Source organism: Mustela putorius, unplaced genomic scaffold, assembly GCF_011764305.1.
Source record: "Mustela putorius furo isolate JIRA1106 unplaced genomic scaffold, ASM1176430v1.1 tig00003909_pilon_pilon_pilon, whole genome shotgun sequence".
Classification (NCBI taxonomy): Eukaryota; Metazoa; Chordata; class Mammalia; order Carnivora; family Mustelidae; genus Mustela; species Mustela putorius.
The window spans coordinates 26,945,939-26,965,836 of record NW_025422057.1 but is presented as its reverse complement, the minus strand read 5'-3'; the positions used below and the strand labels follow the sequence as shown (position 1 = coordinate 26,965,836).

General features: G+C 37.2%; 1 protein-coding gene across 12 annotated transcripts in view; it reads left to right on the top strand.

Annotated features, from left to right (window-relative positions):
• Positions 1-19,898, top strand: part of BTRC (beta-transducin repeat containing E3 ubiquitin protein ligase) — a 183,297-nt gene that overhangs the window by 111,271 nt on the left and 52,128 nt on the right. For all 12 annotated transcript variants that reach the window (XM_013054613.2, XM_004749449.3, XM_013054612.2 and 9 more), the window contains one exon: positions 6,050-6,139. In XM_013054613.2, the coding sequence (XP_012910067.1) occupies positions 6,050-6,139 (90 nt within the window). The remainder of the gene's footprint in view (positions 1-6,049; positions 6,140-19,898) is intronic.

Here is a 19,898-nt window from a genome sequence, read left to right as displayed (position 1 = left end):
TTCCTAGAAGTGTTTGTGTATGGTCCTGGTGTTATTTCTTCACTGATATTTAATGGAATTCACCAGTGAAACCATCTGGGCCAGAAGTTTTCTTTTTGGAGAAGATTTTGTTTTTTAATTTATGTGGAATAATTTTCACTTACAATTTCAGTTTCTTTAATAGATACAGAGCTATTCAGGTTGTCTTTTTCTTATCATGTCAGTTTTGTAATTTGGGTCTTTCAAGAAATGTACCCTATTTTATTTTATTTTATTTAGTTAATTTTTGAGATTTTGTTTATTTATTTGACACAGGGAGAGAAACAGCAAGAGAGGGAACACAAGCAAGGGGAATTGAAGAGGGAGAAGCAGGCTTCCTGCTGAACAGGGAGCCAGATGTAGGGCTCAATCCGGGGACCTTGGGATCATGACCTGAGCCAAAGGCAGCTGCTTAACAACTGAGCCAACCAGGTGTCCCAAAATGTATCCTCTTTTATCCAACAGATTATAAACTGTTCATATTTTTTATTTTAATATCCAGATTATTCTGTATTGGGCTAACAAAAGCCCCTTTGACATGTGCCCCTGTGACATACCTTTCATTCCCTGTGTATCTCCACGTTTATCTTGTATTTTCCCTGTGCAATCCTGGAATCTTTGTATCTCCAGAGAGCTATGGTTCCTTTCAGTGTAAAATGGTATTTAGAAGCCAAGTTTGAAGCGTTAACTTATATTTTACATCTATATTGATATATTTTGAAAACCATGAATTCTTTTTTGTATCTGCAGTTCTAATTCAGTACCACAGAGTTTATTCTAGATCTCTCCCTTTTCATATTTATGATTATTTGTTCTTATAGTAAGAAACCTGTGGGTTTTTTTTCTTTCAGCACTTTAATCATGTTGTTTCTTGTCTTCTAGTCTTCATTGTTTATGGTGAAACTTTTTATGTCTTCCTTTATTTGTATTGTTGGCTCCCATGTATGGAGCATCCCTTTTTCTTAGGCTCTTTCAGGGTTTTGTCTTTGATACTGGTTATCAGCAGTTCTGACTGTTTGTTCCTAGTTCTTGTTATCTTTGTATTTAATCTCCCTAGAGTTTGCTGATCTCAGATCGGTAAGCCAATGGTTTTCACCAAATTTGAGAACTATTTGTTCATTATTCTTATAACTTTTCTTGTGCCCCATTCTCACTTTTCTTGTGGGTTTCCAGTTTACAACTATGTTAGATCATTAACACTTACCCACAGATAATTGAGCCTCTGTTCATTTTTGTTCTTTTATTCTATCCTTCTGATTAGATCATTTTAGTTGATCTCTCTTTAGTTCATTGACCTTTTTGTCTGCCCTCTCCAGTCTACTTTTAAGCCCATCTGGTAAATTTTTTAAATTTCAGATAGTATGGGAACGCCTGGGTAGCTCAGTTGGATGACTGCCTTCAGCTCAGATCATGATCTTGAAGTCCTGGCATCGAGTCCTGCATTGGGCTCCCAGCTCCATGGGGAGTCTCCTTCTCCCTCTGACCTTCTCCTTGCTCATGCTCTCTCACTGTCTCTCTCTCAAATAAATAAATAAAATCTTTTTAAAAAAATTTCAGATAGTATACTTTGTAGTTGTAGAATTTTGGTTCATTTTGGGTTTTCATTTTTCTGGTGAAAATTTGTTTATCCATGTGATTGTATCTTTCATTTAAGATGTTGAATATTATAGCTTCTGTAAAGCTTTATAAGCTGGTTCCAATACTAGATCATCTTGGGACCATTTTCTACTGGTTCTTTTTTCTCTTGACTCTGGGTTCCATTTATCTGCTTCTTAGAGCTAGCAGTTTTTGATTATATAGTGGACATTATAAATTACTCATTGCAGAGACTGGATTCTTTTATCTTCTCCTGATTAACTTACTGACTGATCACTGTGACTTCACAGAGTGTTGGTTTACATTTGTTAGGGCAGGTATGTTTTGATTTTTCCCATGAAACTAAGGTAGAGGCTTTACTCCTAAGACCTGCTGTTCACTCTCAATGCAGGATAATCCCAAGTTTTCAGTGCAAGTTTGAGATGCCTATTAAGTTCTTGTAATTTAGTAGGAATCAGATTCTAAATTCTGTCTCCCCTCATGGGCACCAGCTTCAGTCTCTACCCCAGTCTTTCAGTTTTCTCTTACTTTCCATTGGAATCATTATAGTTTCCCATTCATGTATGTAGTTTGGGGATTAGCTGTGGATTGGAGGAGAATTGAGCCTCCCCTGTGGGTCTGTTCTCTGTGCTTTCTCAATCTTCAGCCACTGTGGCAGCTCTGAGCTCCATCCTTTGGCATATCAAGCCAATAAACGGGCTTTCTAACTGAATTTTAGTCACCCTGCATCAAGTAGATTGGTGAGTACCCTCAGGGAAAGAGCACATAAACATGGATGTTACCCTGTGTGTTGCTCCTCTTTGAAGGTCAGTCTATTCTTCCCCTCAGTTTCTTACTACTTTAGGTCATTCTCCAGTGCCTTTAAGTAGTTACTATTAAAATTTTTCCCTCTGGTTTGTAATTGTTACCTTATGAGGATTAATCCCATGTAAGCATATCTGGCATTATTAGAACTTGAACTCTCTGGCTTACATTTTTTATGTTATTCAGTGTATACTAATCACTTCATAAATGTCTTTTAAAAACATAGGAAGTTTCATCTAAAAGCTTTTATGTTGTCTATACCTGAATAATGTTTGTGGTATTAGTAATTGCAAAAAAGTACTGAACCCTGAGCCCAGAAGATACGTGCACTAATAGCTGCTATACACAAAGGTCAGATGATCCAATTTATTCCTTTAAAATATGTTTTGGGGATGCCTGGGTGGCTCAGTCCGTTAAGCTTCTGCCTTTGGCTCAGGTCATGATCCCAGAGTCCTGGGATCAAGTCCTGCATCAGGCTCCCTGCTCAGTGGGGATTCTGCTTCTTCCTCTGCCTCCCTCTGCCTGCCACTCTCCCTGCTTGTGTGCTCACTCGCTCGCGCTCTCTGACAAATAAATAAATAAAATCTTTAAAATATGTTTTGAAATAATTTCAGCTTAAATTGTGTAAGAATAAAACAGTTAAGTGGTTATAAATTTCTTAATTTGAATGGAAAACCAATTTGATAATACTTTTTCTCCATTTTCTTAAATGTTTTTACCTACATCTTTCCAAAGAATGATAATTACCAAAATGAATAGCTCATCCATTACTGATCTAATTAATAGGAGAAATCATAGCTTTTCCTCACAGCAAAATAATTCCATTTAATAAATGTGGAAGGAAAACAGGAAATCTAAAAATCACCATCAGAACACCACAGTGAAATTACCATAGGCAAGATCCACCAATGGATGCTAAAATTAGTAGGTAGAAGTTGAAGTAGAATCCAAGTATTTGCATCATCTCAGAATATTTCTCCCAATATATTTCGTAATTCCTAAAGGAAAAATAAAAAATTTACAGTGGAGAATCTTGGCAGACATGACCATAGGTATACGATAAAGTCTGACATCACTAGAAATACTTAACAACCTGCGTTAAGAAAAGTGCCTCACCTTTGTGGTATCCTTCCCAATAATGTATAACCTTCATCTGATCATGAGAGAACTTGGGACAAAGCCAGATTGAGAGACAATATATAGACTAATCAGTACTCTTCAGATGTATCATAGTCCTAAAAGACAGGACTGAGAAATTGTAATATATTAGAGGAAACTAAAGAGACATGATAACTAAATTCAGTGTGGCATCTTGGGTTAGATCCTGAATAGAAAAAGGGTCTTAGTGGGAATTGGTGAAATTCAGAAGAAATTCTTTATTTTGTACCAAGTTAATTGTTTAGTTTTGATAAGCATTCTGTGGTTATGTAAGTCATTAACACAAGGGAAAGCTGGGGGGAAGGGTATACAGAAACTCATTTTACAACTATTCTGTAATTCAGAATTTTAAAAAATGGATTTTTTCCTATTGTTGCTTATAAGAGCTTGCCTATGTCTTAAGATTTTTCTCTTTAATTCCAACACATACAGTTCTCCAACATTGTAGTTCTCAAAAAGTGTTCCTAAACCAAGAGCATTAACTTCAACTAGGGAATGGTTATAAAAGCATTCTCAGAATCCTGGGGTAGGACCTAACAATTTGTGTACTGGGGGGTTTTTTCCTTTCTTTTTTTTTTTCCCCTTCAGATTTTATTTATTTATTTATTTACTTACTTACTTACTTTTAGAGAGAGTGAGCAAGTGGGGGGAGGAGCAGAGGGAGAGAGAATCCAAAGCAGACTTCATGCCAAGCACAGAGCCTGATGTGGGGCTCTATCCCATGACTCCAGCCGAAATCAAGAATCAGTTGCCCAGGGGTGCCTGGGTGGCTCAGTGGGTTAAAGCCTCTGCCTTTGGCTCAGGTCGTGATCCCCAGGATCCTGGGATCGAGCCCCGCATTGGGCTCTCTGCTCAGCAGGGAGCCTGCTTTCTCTTCTCTCTCTGCCTGCCTCTCTGCCTACTTGTGATCTCTGTCTTTTAAATAAAGAAATAAAATCTTTAAAAAATAAAAAACAAAAAGCCAGTTGCCCAACCTACTGAGCCACCCAGGCACTCCAACATTCTGTGTCTTAACAAGTTCTCCTAATGATTCTGATGCGTGCACATTGAGGATCATGATTTATACAAACATGAAGGAAACTTAAAAACATTGTTTTACTGTATTGGCCAATTAATAATGTTTGTTTACCATGAAGTGTAACCAGTTTTTTAAATTGTGATAAAATACATGTAACATAACATTTACCATCTTAACCATTTTTGAATATACAGTTCAGTGGATTAAGTACATTCACACTGTTGTATGACTGTCACAACCATCCATCCCCAAAGCTCTTCTCATTTTGTAAAACTGAAACCCTCTACCCATTAAACAGTAATATTCTATTTCTTCTCCTAGCTCTGGCAACCATCATTTCACTTTCTAGCTCTCTGATTTTGTCTCCTCTAAGTATTTCATATAAGTGGAATCTTATAGTATTTATCATTTTGTGACTGGCTTATTTCACCTAACATAATGTCCTGAAGGTTCATTCATATCATAGTATAAGCCAGAATTTCTTTCCTTTTTAAGGCTCAATACTATTCCATTTGATATATATGCCACATTTTTTGTGTCCCTTCATCTGTCCCTGGACACTTGGGTTGCTTCCATGTTTTGGCAGTTATGAGTAATGCTGCTAGGAACATGGATATACAAATAACCTTTTCAAGATTCTGCTTTCATTTCTTTTGGCTATATACCCAGAAGTGATATTGTCGGATCATACGGTAGTTCCAATTTTAATTTTTTGAGGAACCACCACCATGCTGTTTTCCACAGCAGGGTATGTATGCTTATACATTCCCACCTGTAGTGCACATTGGTTGCAGTTTCTCCACATCCTTGCCAACACTTGCTGTTTTCTGTTTTTTAATAGCAGCCATCTTGGGGGCACCTAGGTGGCTCAGTGGGTTTAAAGCCTCTGCCTTCGGCTCAGGTCATGATCTCAGGGTCCTGGGATCGAGCCCCACGTTGGGCTCTCTGCACAGTGGGGGCCCTGCTTCCCTTCTTCTCTCTCTGCCTGCCTTTCTGCCTACTTGTGATCTCTGTCAAATAAATAAATAAAAATCTTAAAAAAAAATAGTAGCCATCTTAGTGGGTATGAAGTGAAATCTCATTATGGAATTGATTTGCGTTTCTGAAATGGTTAGTGATGTTGAGCATCTTGTCATGTGCTTCTTGGCCATTTGTATATCTTCTATGGATAAATGTCTGTTCAAGTCCTTTGCACATTTTTGAATAGCGCCCCCACCTTCCATACGTACAGAGAGACCACTGCTACTTACATACTTGTTCATGAGCTCATCAGTGGCTCTTGTGGGCTCTCACTTTCTTTGCTTCTACCTGCCTGCCTTGTTTCCAGTACCCATAAATCTGGAATTTATACTTAAGTCTCTTCATGTGTTGATTTTGAGAATAGGACAGAACTTGAAAACTGTGTATGACCACATTTTAATATTTAAACCTGTTTCTAAAAAATTCTCTTTACAGACATATAACAGCTGTGCCAGGCTCTGCTTAAATCAAGAAACAGTATGTCTAGCAAGTACTGCTATGAAGACTGAAAATTGTGTGGCCAAAGTAAGTAATATTACCCATTAGTAGTATTATACTACATCATAACAATGCTTTATTTATAAGCATCTTCACTCAGTATTGTTGTTAAAGATTATCATAAGATTTTATATTTAAAAAGGAGTACAGCGGGTATCATTTCCAAAGCAGACAGCAAGTTGAGTCTCCCATCTCTTCAGCTGTAAAGGAATTTTTTGGTTATGCATTCTGGTCACACTTCTGTCTAACTCACATTTGTTACTTGACACTGGTTATGTATTATTACAAATAAGATTTGTGAAAGAAAATATACAGTTATTTTTACAAGGTTGTTCATGGGTTCTAAATGTAATTAAGTATAGAATGACCATTGTAAGGATTGTGAAGTATGCTATAGAAAAATTCAATTATTATATCGCTATTACTATTTTTGGGTGGTCAATAATAGAAATACTGCTTTTGTTGATTTTGATCTGAGTGGACAGGTAATGTTTTATCATGCATATGAGCTACATTTTCTCATGTATAAAACGTGCATATATATAGATACAAAAGTAATCACATGTTAGAGACCTTATGGTCTAATAATTATATTAAGTATGGCTCTAATCTTCCAAGTATCTCTAATTTCATAGGAACTTTGACTTAAATTTAGGTAACAGCAATTTTGATTATTCCAGGAGTAAGTAAAATTCCAGTATGGGCTGTTTCTAGACTTTTACCTTGCATATATGCAAAATTACTTCCTTAATAACTTTTCAGGGTTTTGTCACTGTTAGAACATTCCCAACTTTAACGAGTTTAGTCTATTTTATCATACACTAAGGCTCTCAGTTACTTACTGTTATTATTAGAGTCAGAGCTGATAATCAGGTAGTCTCCATCCTTTGCTACAGAAATTGAAGGACACCTCCACATTTTTTATTATTTTTAGGTTATTTCTTAAGATATGCCATAGTCACTGGACCTACTTAAGCAACTGAAAGTATATCATACAAACTATAATCGTTAGAAATGATCCATGTAAGAAATGTCAGTTTATTTAAAATTATAATTTAAAAAGATAGAGTCAGTTAAGTGTCTCTTAGAGTTTCTTAGTAATTTGCTATAAAATGTGAAAACAGTAAATTACATATATTTATGTTTTTCAGTCATGTAGTCACAACCAGCAAGTGCTAATTGGCCCTGTTTTGTATCCAGCATTTGTACATTAAAATGGGGTATCAATTATTTGGGCCTTTAAAAATAATTCTCCTTTTTGGCCACGTTGCTCAGTTTCATCACAAGTGGGTGACTTCTGGCTAAACAAGGTAAAATCTGAGCATGAGCACCGATCCAAGGACAGGGTGACAATTTTAATGAGTTTCATTGAGAGCTAGCCAAGTGAGCATCTGTTCCTTTTGTTTTCTCCATACTTTGTAAGCCAGGATCTCTAAGCTATAGAGTCATGTTGGTGTGTGTGTACGATGTGTTTTGTTTTGTTTTTTTCCCACCCTCTACTTCAGTGGTGCATGGTTAGAAATCTTCTGGCATCTGGCACAATGGCATAATTTCTTCTATGCTCTTGGGTGAGGAAATAAGTTTGCTCATTGCTGCTCATCTGTCTGTTTCCTTTGCTCCCAGATGGTGACCTTCTCATCCCATTCTTGCTTATTGTAACATTATTCTGACACCACATCCTTTCATCATTTCATTCAATACCCTAATTTAATAATGATTTCTTTCATTTCCTATTGGAACCCACCTAACTTTCTGATTCCTTTTATTGGCCCACATCCTGGCTTCTGGTTCATTGCCTCTGATTTGAGCCATATGACCAGTTGTTCAATGGCAAATAAAAGCATGTAGCTAAAAAAATTTTCTTTTAACAGCCTCCAGTGAGGTATCAATAACATGAGAATAGAGAACACGTTTTCCCTTTTCTATTTACATGTGTTATATGTATCTCACGATTCTGTGCTGTTTCTACTGGCCTCATGTATTGCTTGACCTTTGAAAGGTAGTGACTTGTCATTATTTTTGTAGGTCTGCAAGCTTGTCCCTGTTTCCTGCTCTTCACCTTTAGCCCTTTACTGAAGTGTTTCATCTGCTACACTTGATGTGGCTGCAGTAGCTTTTCGTTTGGTACAAGTGTCTATTGTTGATTCAGATTGTACTCCAAAGTGGCCTTGAATGTCTGACCATCTCCATGTGAGAGCAACTATAATATAGTGATAATCAAATTTTTGTCCTCTAGTTCAAAGGAGCTAATTCAGAGTAACTTTGGTTTGGTGGAGATAGTCATTATTATTATTGAATATTGTTTATTATGAGTTTTAGAGAAGACATTATACCAGTCATTACCTGAAAAACAGCAAAGTTGTTTTGTTCAGACCTTATAGTATGTAGTATATGTCTCTTCTTGGCCAGAAATACCTTACCATGAATGTTTTATAATTGGTCTATGAAGAGGGACCCTTCTGTACTATTTAGACGATAACAATACAAAGTGGTAAGACAATCACTCTAGGTTAATGATAATCTTCTGAATCTCTAACTTGAAGAATAAGACCTAAGAAAAGATTTAAAACTAAAAATGAAGGCTGGGTCATTTTATCAGTGTTTACTTAGTCTAAGTAATATTTGGAGGCATTGAAACATCTTTTCTTTGGGCGCCTGGGTGGCTCAGTGGGCTGAGCCGCTGCCTTCGGCTCAGGTCATGGTCTCAGGGTCCTGGGATCGAGTCCCGTGTCGGGCTCTCTGCTCGGGAGGGGGCCTGCTTCCCTTCCTCTCTGCCTGCCTGCCTCTCTGCCTACTTGTGATTTCTCTCTGTCAAATAAATAAATAAAAATCTTTAAAAAAAAAAAAAAAGAAAGAAAGAAACATCTTTTCTTTTCATCCAAAGCCTTCCTTCTTACTAATTATAGCCCTGTAGTTCATGAGACTTGTTTGGAGCATGATGAGCTCTGTATTTATTGTAGCTTTAAATGGATAGTCATTATTGACTACCAACTTAGTCTTTAAAATCAATAATCACATTGTACCTAATTGTCAACCTTGATGATGTTTTTTAATTGGTAAAGAAAACCAATTTATATTTTCTTTTTTGCTTACTTTATTTAAATACTACCAAAAATTTTGGTTTCGGGTTTTTCCTAATTTAGTTTTTACACATGCATGCGCAGAATTAAAATTAAGTTGTTTAAACGCATCTACCTAGATTCCTGGCCAGGTAGGAGAAGTTCTGCCTCTTTATGTTGGGAAAATAAACCTCTTCAATAGTCCTTTGTAGTTGTTCTGTATTGTGGTTGTTTGTTGTTACTGTTTTTTACTTGAGACTAATAATCTGTTTGCAACTGACTGAGACAGAAAAATGTGATGTTCCTTTCCACTCACTCCAGATTTTGATAGAAGACTTGTTTTATTTATTTCCAAAATTATATCCGCAGGAAACAAGCTGTTTAAATTCAGATTATGCTGAAGCAAAATGGTCCTGGTATGAGAAGCAACGTGCTGTTTTACGAGCACAGAGTCCCTTTTCTCATAACTGATTGATAGTAAATATTTTCCTGAAGAATTATTGCCAACCATGAACAGTGCAACTGTTTCACTTTTTTTCCGTGCTACTTGCTGTACCAGCCATTGTCGGTAATTAAGATCTACAATTCACAATGCAGACGTTTGCACTTCCTCTGGGTCTGTGCTATTTATAAGGCATTTCAGCTGTTCAGAGTTTCTTTTGAGTTTTAAACTACATGTTAACAGGCTTCTTTAATATACTGTTCCACAAGTAGCATGTCAGATGGGCCATTTTTTGCACAGGCCTCTCTTTCAGGTCTAAACATTAGCTTTGTGGAGAATATGTTAAGATTTAACCATGTCATCAAGGCCAATGAGGTTAGAAAAACTCTGGAATGTAACATGTTACATATTAGCATATTGCTATTTCCAAAAGGCAGGAATAAGGTTCAGAAGTACTATTTTTTTTTCTTTCATTTTCAAATGTTCATATGATTTTAATGAGTGTTAATGGGAATTATGGAGAGGGTCTGAGAAACACTAGTCAAGTGACTTCCCAGCTCACTTTGAGGTAATAATCAAGGACCATTGTTATAAAGAAGCGTTTGTGTGTTTGTCAGGTTAAGGATTCAGGAACACATAACCTCCTGGATGTGAATTATATTTAGGAATACAGATGTGGGATACCAAAATGGATCAGCAGATTGACTGCACATTTGTTGTATTGATCATCTTCAGGAACCCTAAGTAGCGTACACCACTGGAGAGGAAAGTGTGAATGGGAATCCTGGTCTGTATTAATTTGGTAAAATTGAAAATCATTTTCAGCCATTTCAAGAGAGTTAATTTCAAAAGAAAAAAAGTGAGAATCTTCATGAATTATGTCCTTCAGTGAGAGAAATGCTTGCACAGTCTCCTTACTTCCTGCACTCTTTGCTAAACATGTAGGAGAAAGAAACAAGAAGCAGAAAGCTGTCAACAAAATATGGGTAAAACTTTGCCATGAGCGAGGATCAGACTGGCTGTGTTAAGCCTGAAGTCAGCTGTGTTGATGCTGCATGTCGGCTGCCAGTGTCTTCCAGCAGAGCAGATCTGCAGAGAAAGGTGGACACGGGTTTCCGTGCTGATTCTTGATGGGCCCTTGGAATATAGACAGAGCTTCAAACAAAGCCTTTCCAAGGCAGTTTTATTTGCCAGAACCTGGAGATCTCTGTAGTTCTTTTGAACTACAATGTTTTTATAAACTTTTTTCCCTCAGTGAACTCTTTATGAACCTTTTTTAAAGATAGCAGCAGTGGTTCAACTGTTGGGAACCACTGATCTGACTGAGGCACTTCAAGATGCTAGAACCTGTTCCCATTTCTATCTAGCCAGGGAGCTAATAAGATTAAGTTTGTCTTTGTGGATTGGTCCAGATTAGCAGGAGTTGAGCCCAGTCAGTGTTTTCCTCAGTTGAAAAACGAAAGATTGGGAGAGAGAGGGATGAAGGAAGAAAGTTCTTCATCAAGAATTGACTGCAGTATTGCCTGCTGATGCATGTCGGATCGCCCGCATCGAGAGATCACATGGCTTCTCCAAAAGTCAAACGATCAATTCGCCTCGTTTTGGCTCTGTACTTAATGCACAAACAGTGCGATCTGCGGGGCTGTAATTGCATTGTTAGGGCCAAGGAACAAGCCTGTGCCTTTTCAGCAGACAGCTGGCAGGGAGAGAGGCATGTTGTTAGGAAAGAGAGAGGCAAGGCAAATAAAATTACTGCTAACGCTCAGAGATCGGCAGGAGTCCTACTTGCCTAATCTTACCGGTGGGAGCAAGCGGCTGTTGTAATCCAATTATAGCAGCATAAGCAATTTGTTAGACACTCCGCATAATGTAACAATTTCCCAATAAACTCTGACTTGTAATAACGTCGGCAAGAGTCCGCATAAATCTGCCCGAATGGTGGGGGCTGGAGCGTTCGGCTGGGGGCTTGTAATTGGCGCCATCAGCACGTTTTGCGGAGTGCAGTATGGTGCAGTCTTTTAGTGCAGGAATTTTAAGGAGAAAAGCATGGCACACGTTTCTTAGAAAACGAAAAGTGGCCATTAAAGGGGGAGCAGCAAGAAGGGCATACTCTTGCCTTCACATTACCTAGGAATCTTAGCGTAGAAAGAAAACAGGAGGAAGCCATGTTTCCTTCAATACTAAAGGGGGGGAAGTGGGGGAAGAGTATGTGGACTAAATTTCTTTATTTAAAAAGCATCAGTTTCTATTATTTATACGCCCCTTTTCCAGCTCCCCAAAACGCTGTTCAGGCAGCATTTAGCTAACATTTTTACAAAATGCTTATAGCCAGACAAGACTAGAAATGCCAAGTTTAAATTTGTTTTCTTCTAGAGTTTAGCATTTTCTTTACAACAGGAAAATACATTTTCTTTGTGCTCAGAATAAATCTTTTAAAGATAACATCTCACTGAATAGCAAACCTTTCTGTAGAGTTCTGCCTTCCACTTTAAGAAACGTCTCTTACCGAAGGGTTTAAAACCTAGCTTATTTCCTTAGCTGGTTTCACTACCATTGCTTATTTTCTATTCCACAATACATTGTGAATGTCTATGATACAAGGATTAGTACTCTTGTTGAATGTTAATATTGTATAAGAATACAGTTTTTCTTATTTAAAACTGTACCTATATGACCATTATAAAAACAATTTTGATTCTTATGCCATAAAATTTGTTTTGGAAAAATGTTGTGTGGAGCAAAATAGAAGAATCTCCATTATTTATTGATTGATTAGCATTTGTAGTCACAGAATAGAGTTTATTTATACAAGGTAGAGAAGGTGAGGAGTACTCAGAAATTTGTGTTAATGGACAGATTTTCATGCTACTGAGTGTGTATTAAACATTTTCTACTTTCTTATGCCAATTCAACTCTTCATTGTTGTTAATTTGTGTCAAAACAAAGCTTCTGAAATAAGAACAGGATTATTCAAACCATCATGTTGCTGTGGGTATTATCACAACAAATATTTACTTTGAGTATAAACATTTCCTTCTACTGAAGCAATGCTGCCTTGTTTGACTGGAGCTACATCAATAAACTGCAGTGCCTCTAATAAAGCCACTCAGTGTCTGGGTTTAACTAATGGCTGATTTTCATGGCTTTGACAGTGAGCTGTGTGCGTTATTTTCTCCTGATATTGTAAAAATAATGAGAGCAAATTAGAACAATCAGTTTACACAGATAGCTCCTGATTGGAGGCGATGGGCAATATGGCAGCAGGTAATCCATCTTCGGGCTCCTGTCACATTAGCTTCAGCAGTGTGAAAAGATCAGGTGGGGTAAACGGGGATCCTGCCCAATCGGAACACTGAAATTAATGAGAAGAGCATTGTTCTGTGATCAACCTTTTAATTAGCAAGATTGGAAATGCAGAGAATGATGAAGGCAGCACCACAGCTGCACAATGCCAGGCACAATTCCTGAAAGGGGAAAGAAAGGAAAAAATCTGTGGGTTTTACATCATACTTTTCTTGCTGCATACAGGCATTATTCCATTCTAGAGCTGGTTTACAGACCACTGCCTACTTTCCAAAGTAATGTCACAAATATTGTTGATGTATTAGTGATCTATAGGCTATAATTCTGTCAGGGGTCATTTAGGATTTTGATTACCAGTATACTTCTTTGGCATTGCACATAGGGTTTTATTTTTTTATTATTTTTTAATCAAGTAAGCAAAGAAATTAATTTTTTTTTGTTTAGATTTTATTTATTTGACAGAGATCACAAGTAGGCAGATAGGCAGGCAGAGGGAAGGGGGAAGCAGGAACCCTGCTGAGCAGAGAGCCTGATGCGGGGCTCGATCCCAGGACCCTGAGACCATGACCTGAGCTGAAGGCAGAGACTTAAGCCACTGAGCCACCCAGGCACCCCAAGAAATTAAATTTTAAGAGGTTCTGTCTTACTGACCTTCTGCCACCCAACCCGTCCAGTTTTTAGAGTTTTTCTTGCAAGTAGCATGAAAGTTTTCTGACTTGGAGTACTTTTGTCACTTTGAGTTATTTAAAAGAGGAGCAAAGTCTAGGCAGTAAGCTAAGGCATATTTAGATTGTGTTCCTTCCCTGATTCCGTTTATTAGGAAAATCACTGTTTTTCCCCCCTGCCATTGACTTCTCAGTGTTGAGGGCTGTGTTATTTCAATTTATATAATTGAGAATTGAATATCAATGAAGTATGGTGTTTATAGAAGGAAGGGGGAGGAAAATCTATGCAGTGACTGAGACTAAAGGCTGATTCATCCATTTAAAGCTCAGTTATACTAAAATTGAAACCTTGTTAATTATCCCTGTAATATTGGAAAATGTGGTATAAAGCTATGGAAGATATTAATGAACCAGATTTTCTCTGCCAAATCAGTGCCTGTTTTCTATGCCTACTTTGACAGGCTTTAGCTTTGGGAAGAGTATGAGATTTTCAGTATTCTAATCTTTGTACCTTCAGCTTAGTTGCTTACTAAAAAAGCAAGAATATAATGTATGCTATGTAAATGAATCCATTTATCCTCCAAAGACATGTAAAATAAATTTGTGGTTTTTTATATTAACAATTAATTGACTTATGCATTTATTTAAGGTACTAATACATAGGGCCACCTGGGCGGCTCAGTCTATTAAGTGTCTGCCTTCAGCTCAGGTCATGATCCCAGGGTGCTGGTGTTGAGCCCCAGGTCAGGCTTCCTGCTCACCAGGGGAGTCTACTTCGCCCTCTCCCTGTGCTTGTGCTCTCCTGCGCGCTCACTCTCTCACATAAATAAATATAATATTTTTTTAAAAATTAAAAAACAAATACTGACACATAAAAGCGAGTTACCAGATACCCATCTGAGTAGAGAATTAACAGTAAAGAGCCTAAAGTATAGTATGAAATATTGAGGTTAGATGTAAGGTGATCTTTTCTCATCATAGTTAATAGAACCTTTTTCGTATTTTTTCATTATATATATAACTAATGGAGGTTCTAGCCTTGTAGCCCTAAGATGCTATATTTATAGAAAGTAAGTCCCTGATATTATACCCCTATGCAAAACCTATAGAATAAAGGCACTTCACTTCCCTGTTGTACCTATCTTTTACCCTCCTTCCCCCCAAAATCTTTAGTATACATTTGAAATTCTGTCAGAAATCTGATTTTTGTTTTTGTTTTGTTTTTTGATTGACAGTGAGCTTTTCCTGAAAATACTCATATTCAGCATTTTAGGATCAGTGGCTTAATACTAAAGAGTCTCTAGCACTCACCCCCCACCCTACCCTACACACACACTCTAAGAAAATGGTGCTACTGTGCATATTAATATTTTAAAGCCCACTTGTAGAATTTTGCATGATACTTTTCTACATTCCTTAATCTGGAAGAGAGATTTTTATACTTAGAGCTTTTATGGATTTTTGTGGCTGTTCATTTTCCTCTCTCCTAGTTTGATAGTTTCAGAAGCCTGGGCTCATAAGCTCTCCATGGATATGTTCTTAGTCATATGGTGTAAATAGGTCACTTACAAAGCTTGTGTAACTTGAGCTCTCCTTTTGAACCTTTCAGTTCCCATGAGCTCAGGGATCCGTACATATAAAATCTTATTCTTGTGTCATGACTCCAGCTTGTAAGGCAATGAGCTATGAATTTAAATGACTCATCATATGAGTCATTATAAATAATAAGTAATTATTAAATATTATATATAATATATATTATATTATAAAAATATAATATATAATATATTATTAAATATAAGTAAAATAATAAATAAGTCATCAAATGACTTATTCTATCTATACCAACTAATTATAAAATAAAATTGGTGGTTTTTCCTTTTCTTCCTATGATTCAGGATTTCCATCTGACCTAGTGATCTTGCCAATATTTGTTCTTGTTGTTAGAGTTCTTTTCCACGAAGATTTGCTCTTTAAGATCCGTGTTACATAAACATCTCCTTTTTGAGGGCATCTTTTTGTTTATATTCGTAATTACAGAATGTCTTAACTGGCTGAATGACCAAGAAACTCCTTTTTTTTTCCTAACAGACCTAGAATTACCAAGTCACCTTAAATTCTACTAATCCCAAATCCCATGAATAGGGTTCACTTTAGAGAAATTTTCATAGTCTAGTCCTTTGGAGCTCACCTAATACATCTTTATTTAAAGTTCTTACATATGGAACCAGTTGTATCTCTGATGATATTATAATCCTTTCTAGTTCCCCATCGCCCTGATTTTTAGTTTAGGGGTATGTTCCTATATAAAGAATTGGAAGGGACTCCTGGGTGGCTCAGTAGGTTAAGTGTCTTCTTTAGGCTCAGGTCATGATCCCAGGATCCTGGGATTGGGTCCTACCTTGGGCTCCCTGCTCAGCTGGGAGTCTGCTTTTCTCTCTACCTGCCATTCACCCTGCTTTGTGCTCTCTCTGCCTGGTAATTAATTAATTAATTCTTTTTAAAATGTTTTATTTATTTATTTGACAGAGAGACCACAAGAGGGATTGGGAGAAGCAGGCTCCCTGCTCAGCAGAGAGCCCAATGCAGGGCTGGATCCTAGGACCCTGAGACCATGATCTGAACTGAAGGCAGAGGCTTAACCCACTGAGCCACCCAGACACTCCATAAATAAAATCTTTAAAAACCCAAAATACTTATTAAAAAAATAGGAGATAGAGGGACTCCTGGGTTGCTCAGTCAGTTAAGCGGCTGCCTTCAGCTCAGGTCATGATCCTAGGGTCCTGGTATCCTCGGGTCCTTGCTCGGCCAGGAGCCTGCTTCTCCCTCAGCCTGCTCTGCCTGCCGTTCCCTCTACTTGTGCTGTCTTTCTCTCTCCCTGATAAATAAATAAAAATCTTTTTTAAAAAATATGAGATGTAGAAAAGACAGTTAAAACAGAGTGATGTGAAAAAAAAGAAGAGTGATGTGATAGAGACTGCATAGCTACTTTGTATTGAAAATCTAAGAAAGTCCTCTTTTAGGAGGCAACATTTAAACTGAGATCGGGGGTGCCTAGGTGGCTCAGTTGGTTAAGTGTCAGCTTCAGGCCCAGGTCAAGATCCTGCTGGGGTCTCTGCCCAGCAAGTAGTCGGGTTCTCCCTCACTTCTCTCTCCACTCCTGCTCTCTCGCTTTCTCTCTCTCAAATAAATAAAATCTTAAAAAAAAAAAAAAATTGGAAATGGCCATTTTTTACTCACATATCTTCAGAGTGGAAGATCTTTTTTTTTTCTTCTACTTTGTACTCCTCAAGACTTTGAGGAAGAAAGAGAATATGTTATGTTAATGTTTATTAAGCCTTATGTTTAGGCACTGTAGTGCTAGCTCTGTTATCTCTTTCTCTTTCTTTTTTTTTTAAGATTTTCTTTATCTGTTTGACAGAGAGCACAAGCAGAGGGAGAGGGGGAAGCATGCTTCCTCTCAGCAGGGAGCCTGACACAGGGCTCCATCCCAGGACCCTGAGGTCATGACCTGAGCTGAAGGCTGATGCTTAACGGACCAAGCCATCCAGGTGCCCCAAGAATATGTTAGTATTTATTAAGCCTGATGTTGAGGCACTATAGTGCTAACTGTGTTGTCTGTTTCAAACCTTATGTGAACCTGATAAGATGGATGCATATCCCCTATTTTATAGATAAGGAATCTGCAACGTAAAGAAGTTAAGCCTTTTCCAAGTTTTCACATCTCTAAGTTGCAATGTCAAGTCTTGAACTCCAGTCTCTCTGACTTCAGAGTCCTTCTTTACTATACCAGGTTGCCTTTCAAATAGTATTTGGGGGCCCTATATTTCTCCTGCCATTATATTTGGCTTCATACTACAAAGCACCTCTAGCTTTTCTCCATTTGATTTCTGTAACACTTTTCACATCTGGAAAATGTTATTTCTTCATCTCCCCTGTCTCCCTTATTGCTTGTAAGATAATGTTGTTCCGACTAAACTGAGCCAAATACTGTACTCAGAAAACGGTCTCTATTCTAGGCTACCTAGTCAGTAATTCTACTGTGTAACTTTAAATGCTTACTCAGTGATAATCACCTACCTTGCAAACACAGGTCTTTAAAGTGTCTAAGATGACCTCATGGCTCTGTGCTCCATTGTTCTACATATAAAATGAGTGGGACAGTATGAGTCCAATACAGCCATCTCAAGGTGGTGACTCACACCTTCCTAATTGTTTTAGAATACAGATCTCATCCTACTATGTCAGGATTTACATTTTAAGTATATATTGGCAATTCTTTTATATCAAAAATTTATTTTTCCTGATTAAGCTTGGTTATTAATTTTGTCAATTTAAAAAAAAAATGTCCCTTAAGGCTTCCAGGTTGAGGCTGTGATTACACTCCAGTAAACATTTTTATATTTGTTTACATGCTTCTAGATAGATCAGTGATTGCAAAGACTTGGTAAGGATATCAGAATTAATAGCTGGACCTTACTGTTTCAGAAAGGAGAGAAAAAGCTTGAGAGAGGAGTGAGTCATTATAAAGAAACAGGTTCATCGAAAGCAAATGAAAACAAAAAGCGAACAAACATGACTATTAGCATATACGCACACATAGAATCTCCATGCATATTCTCTAATAGAAAGAATAGAAGTTTTTGATAGTTATGGTTGACATATATTTCATGCTCAGACTTGTAAAAATATGTAAGGAGTACTTGCTCACATGGAGTACTAAGACCATGACAAACAGGAATGTTGAGTGAAATATTTCTAGAAGAGTAAACTAAATGTAATTATGTTTTACATGTCAGACATCATTTCTTTAACTTTATATACCTTTTCTTGGAATATCTAATAGCATAAGGAATTTAATTGTAAAGTGGTTTTGTTTTGTTTTTTTCAAACCTGAGAGCAGGCCAAAAGGGGAATACACAGAGAAAACCGTGTTTAAAAAGAGATGGTTCCTACAGTGTTAACTATGGAGTGTGTAGCGTGACTCTGTAATGGAATATCATGGCAGGGGGTATAATACTGTAAATAAGATGAATATGCCACTTGTGGATTAATGGGCAACCTAAAGGGTGGCTTTATTTACATCTATGTGTGAGGTTCTTTTTCATATTGTGTATTTTCTGTTACTCCTGTGATTGGAGTGCTTAGAACCTGACAGTTTTATTAGGGAACTTAAAAAAAAAAAAGGTGTTTCCTTTATCTTCCTTTATGTGATTTTTGTAGGATTAGTATAATGTCATTTTAGACTTTAAAATGATAGGTTGGAGGAGTTTTTATTAACTTTTTCTCTGGGTGATATTTAAGGAAGAGGAGGTAGGTTCTGAAATTAAGTCCAAGAAATATAGCTACTGTTTATATTTCATTCTGAACACTTAAGGAGCAGGTTCAGGCACCACATGCATCCACATTCCAGTATATCCATTTGCAGTGATAACAGTTTTGTGAATATTGGATGTTTTTGAAAGATTTGGGTACTGAGTAATGTAAATGATTACATCTAGACTGGGATACTTAGAGGAGCCATTATCTCCACATTATAACATGAGAATATGCAGTAAAGGGTAAATCCTAAGTGAGAGCTTTTTATAGCTAATTTTTTTGGTATACTCTTTAGGTTGCTGTGGGTTGCCAATTAATACTGCTATCTAGTGCTCTTGACACTTCAGAAGTTTGAGACTTACATTGTTACTTACTCCCTGTTTCCCTTCAGTTGAAAATGTAAAAAACAGGTTCTTCATAAAAGGCAAATAAATGGTACCCAAAAGTAAATTGCCTTCATCGTAGAGTTTGAATGGAACTGATGTGCACTTGCAGGTCAGTTCTCAAATTGTTTGTTGAGTCTAATTGACTTCTAAACAAACAAAAAAATTTAAAAACACTTTTCTTAAGTATTAAGATTGTGTTACCGAATTTGATAGCCTTTGTACCATTACTTATTGAAAGTTTACAGTGTGTCAGACACCTGGTTAAGGGAATTATACTCTCACTTAAATCCTTGCAACAGTCTCCTGAAGCATACGACCCCATTTTGCATACAAATAAATTAGAACTCAGAGAGATGGAGCAACTTGCCCAAGTTACAGTGCAGACCTGGAATTTGAACCCAGACTGCCCCCAAAACCATGTACTTTCAACCACTATGGTTTGTGAATTTTAGTACATAGAAATTAGGGTGGTTTTGTTTGGGCAGGGGGGAGGTTAATTTAAAAAAGTTTTCTGTGGTGCCTATTAAATGTTAACAATTTATCAACAAGCAGCCAGGATTTGGAAAACACCAGAAGTATGCAAATTGATTGTATAAAATTGTGATATGGTAA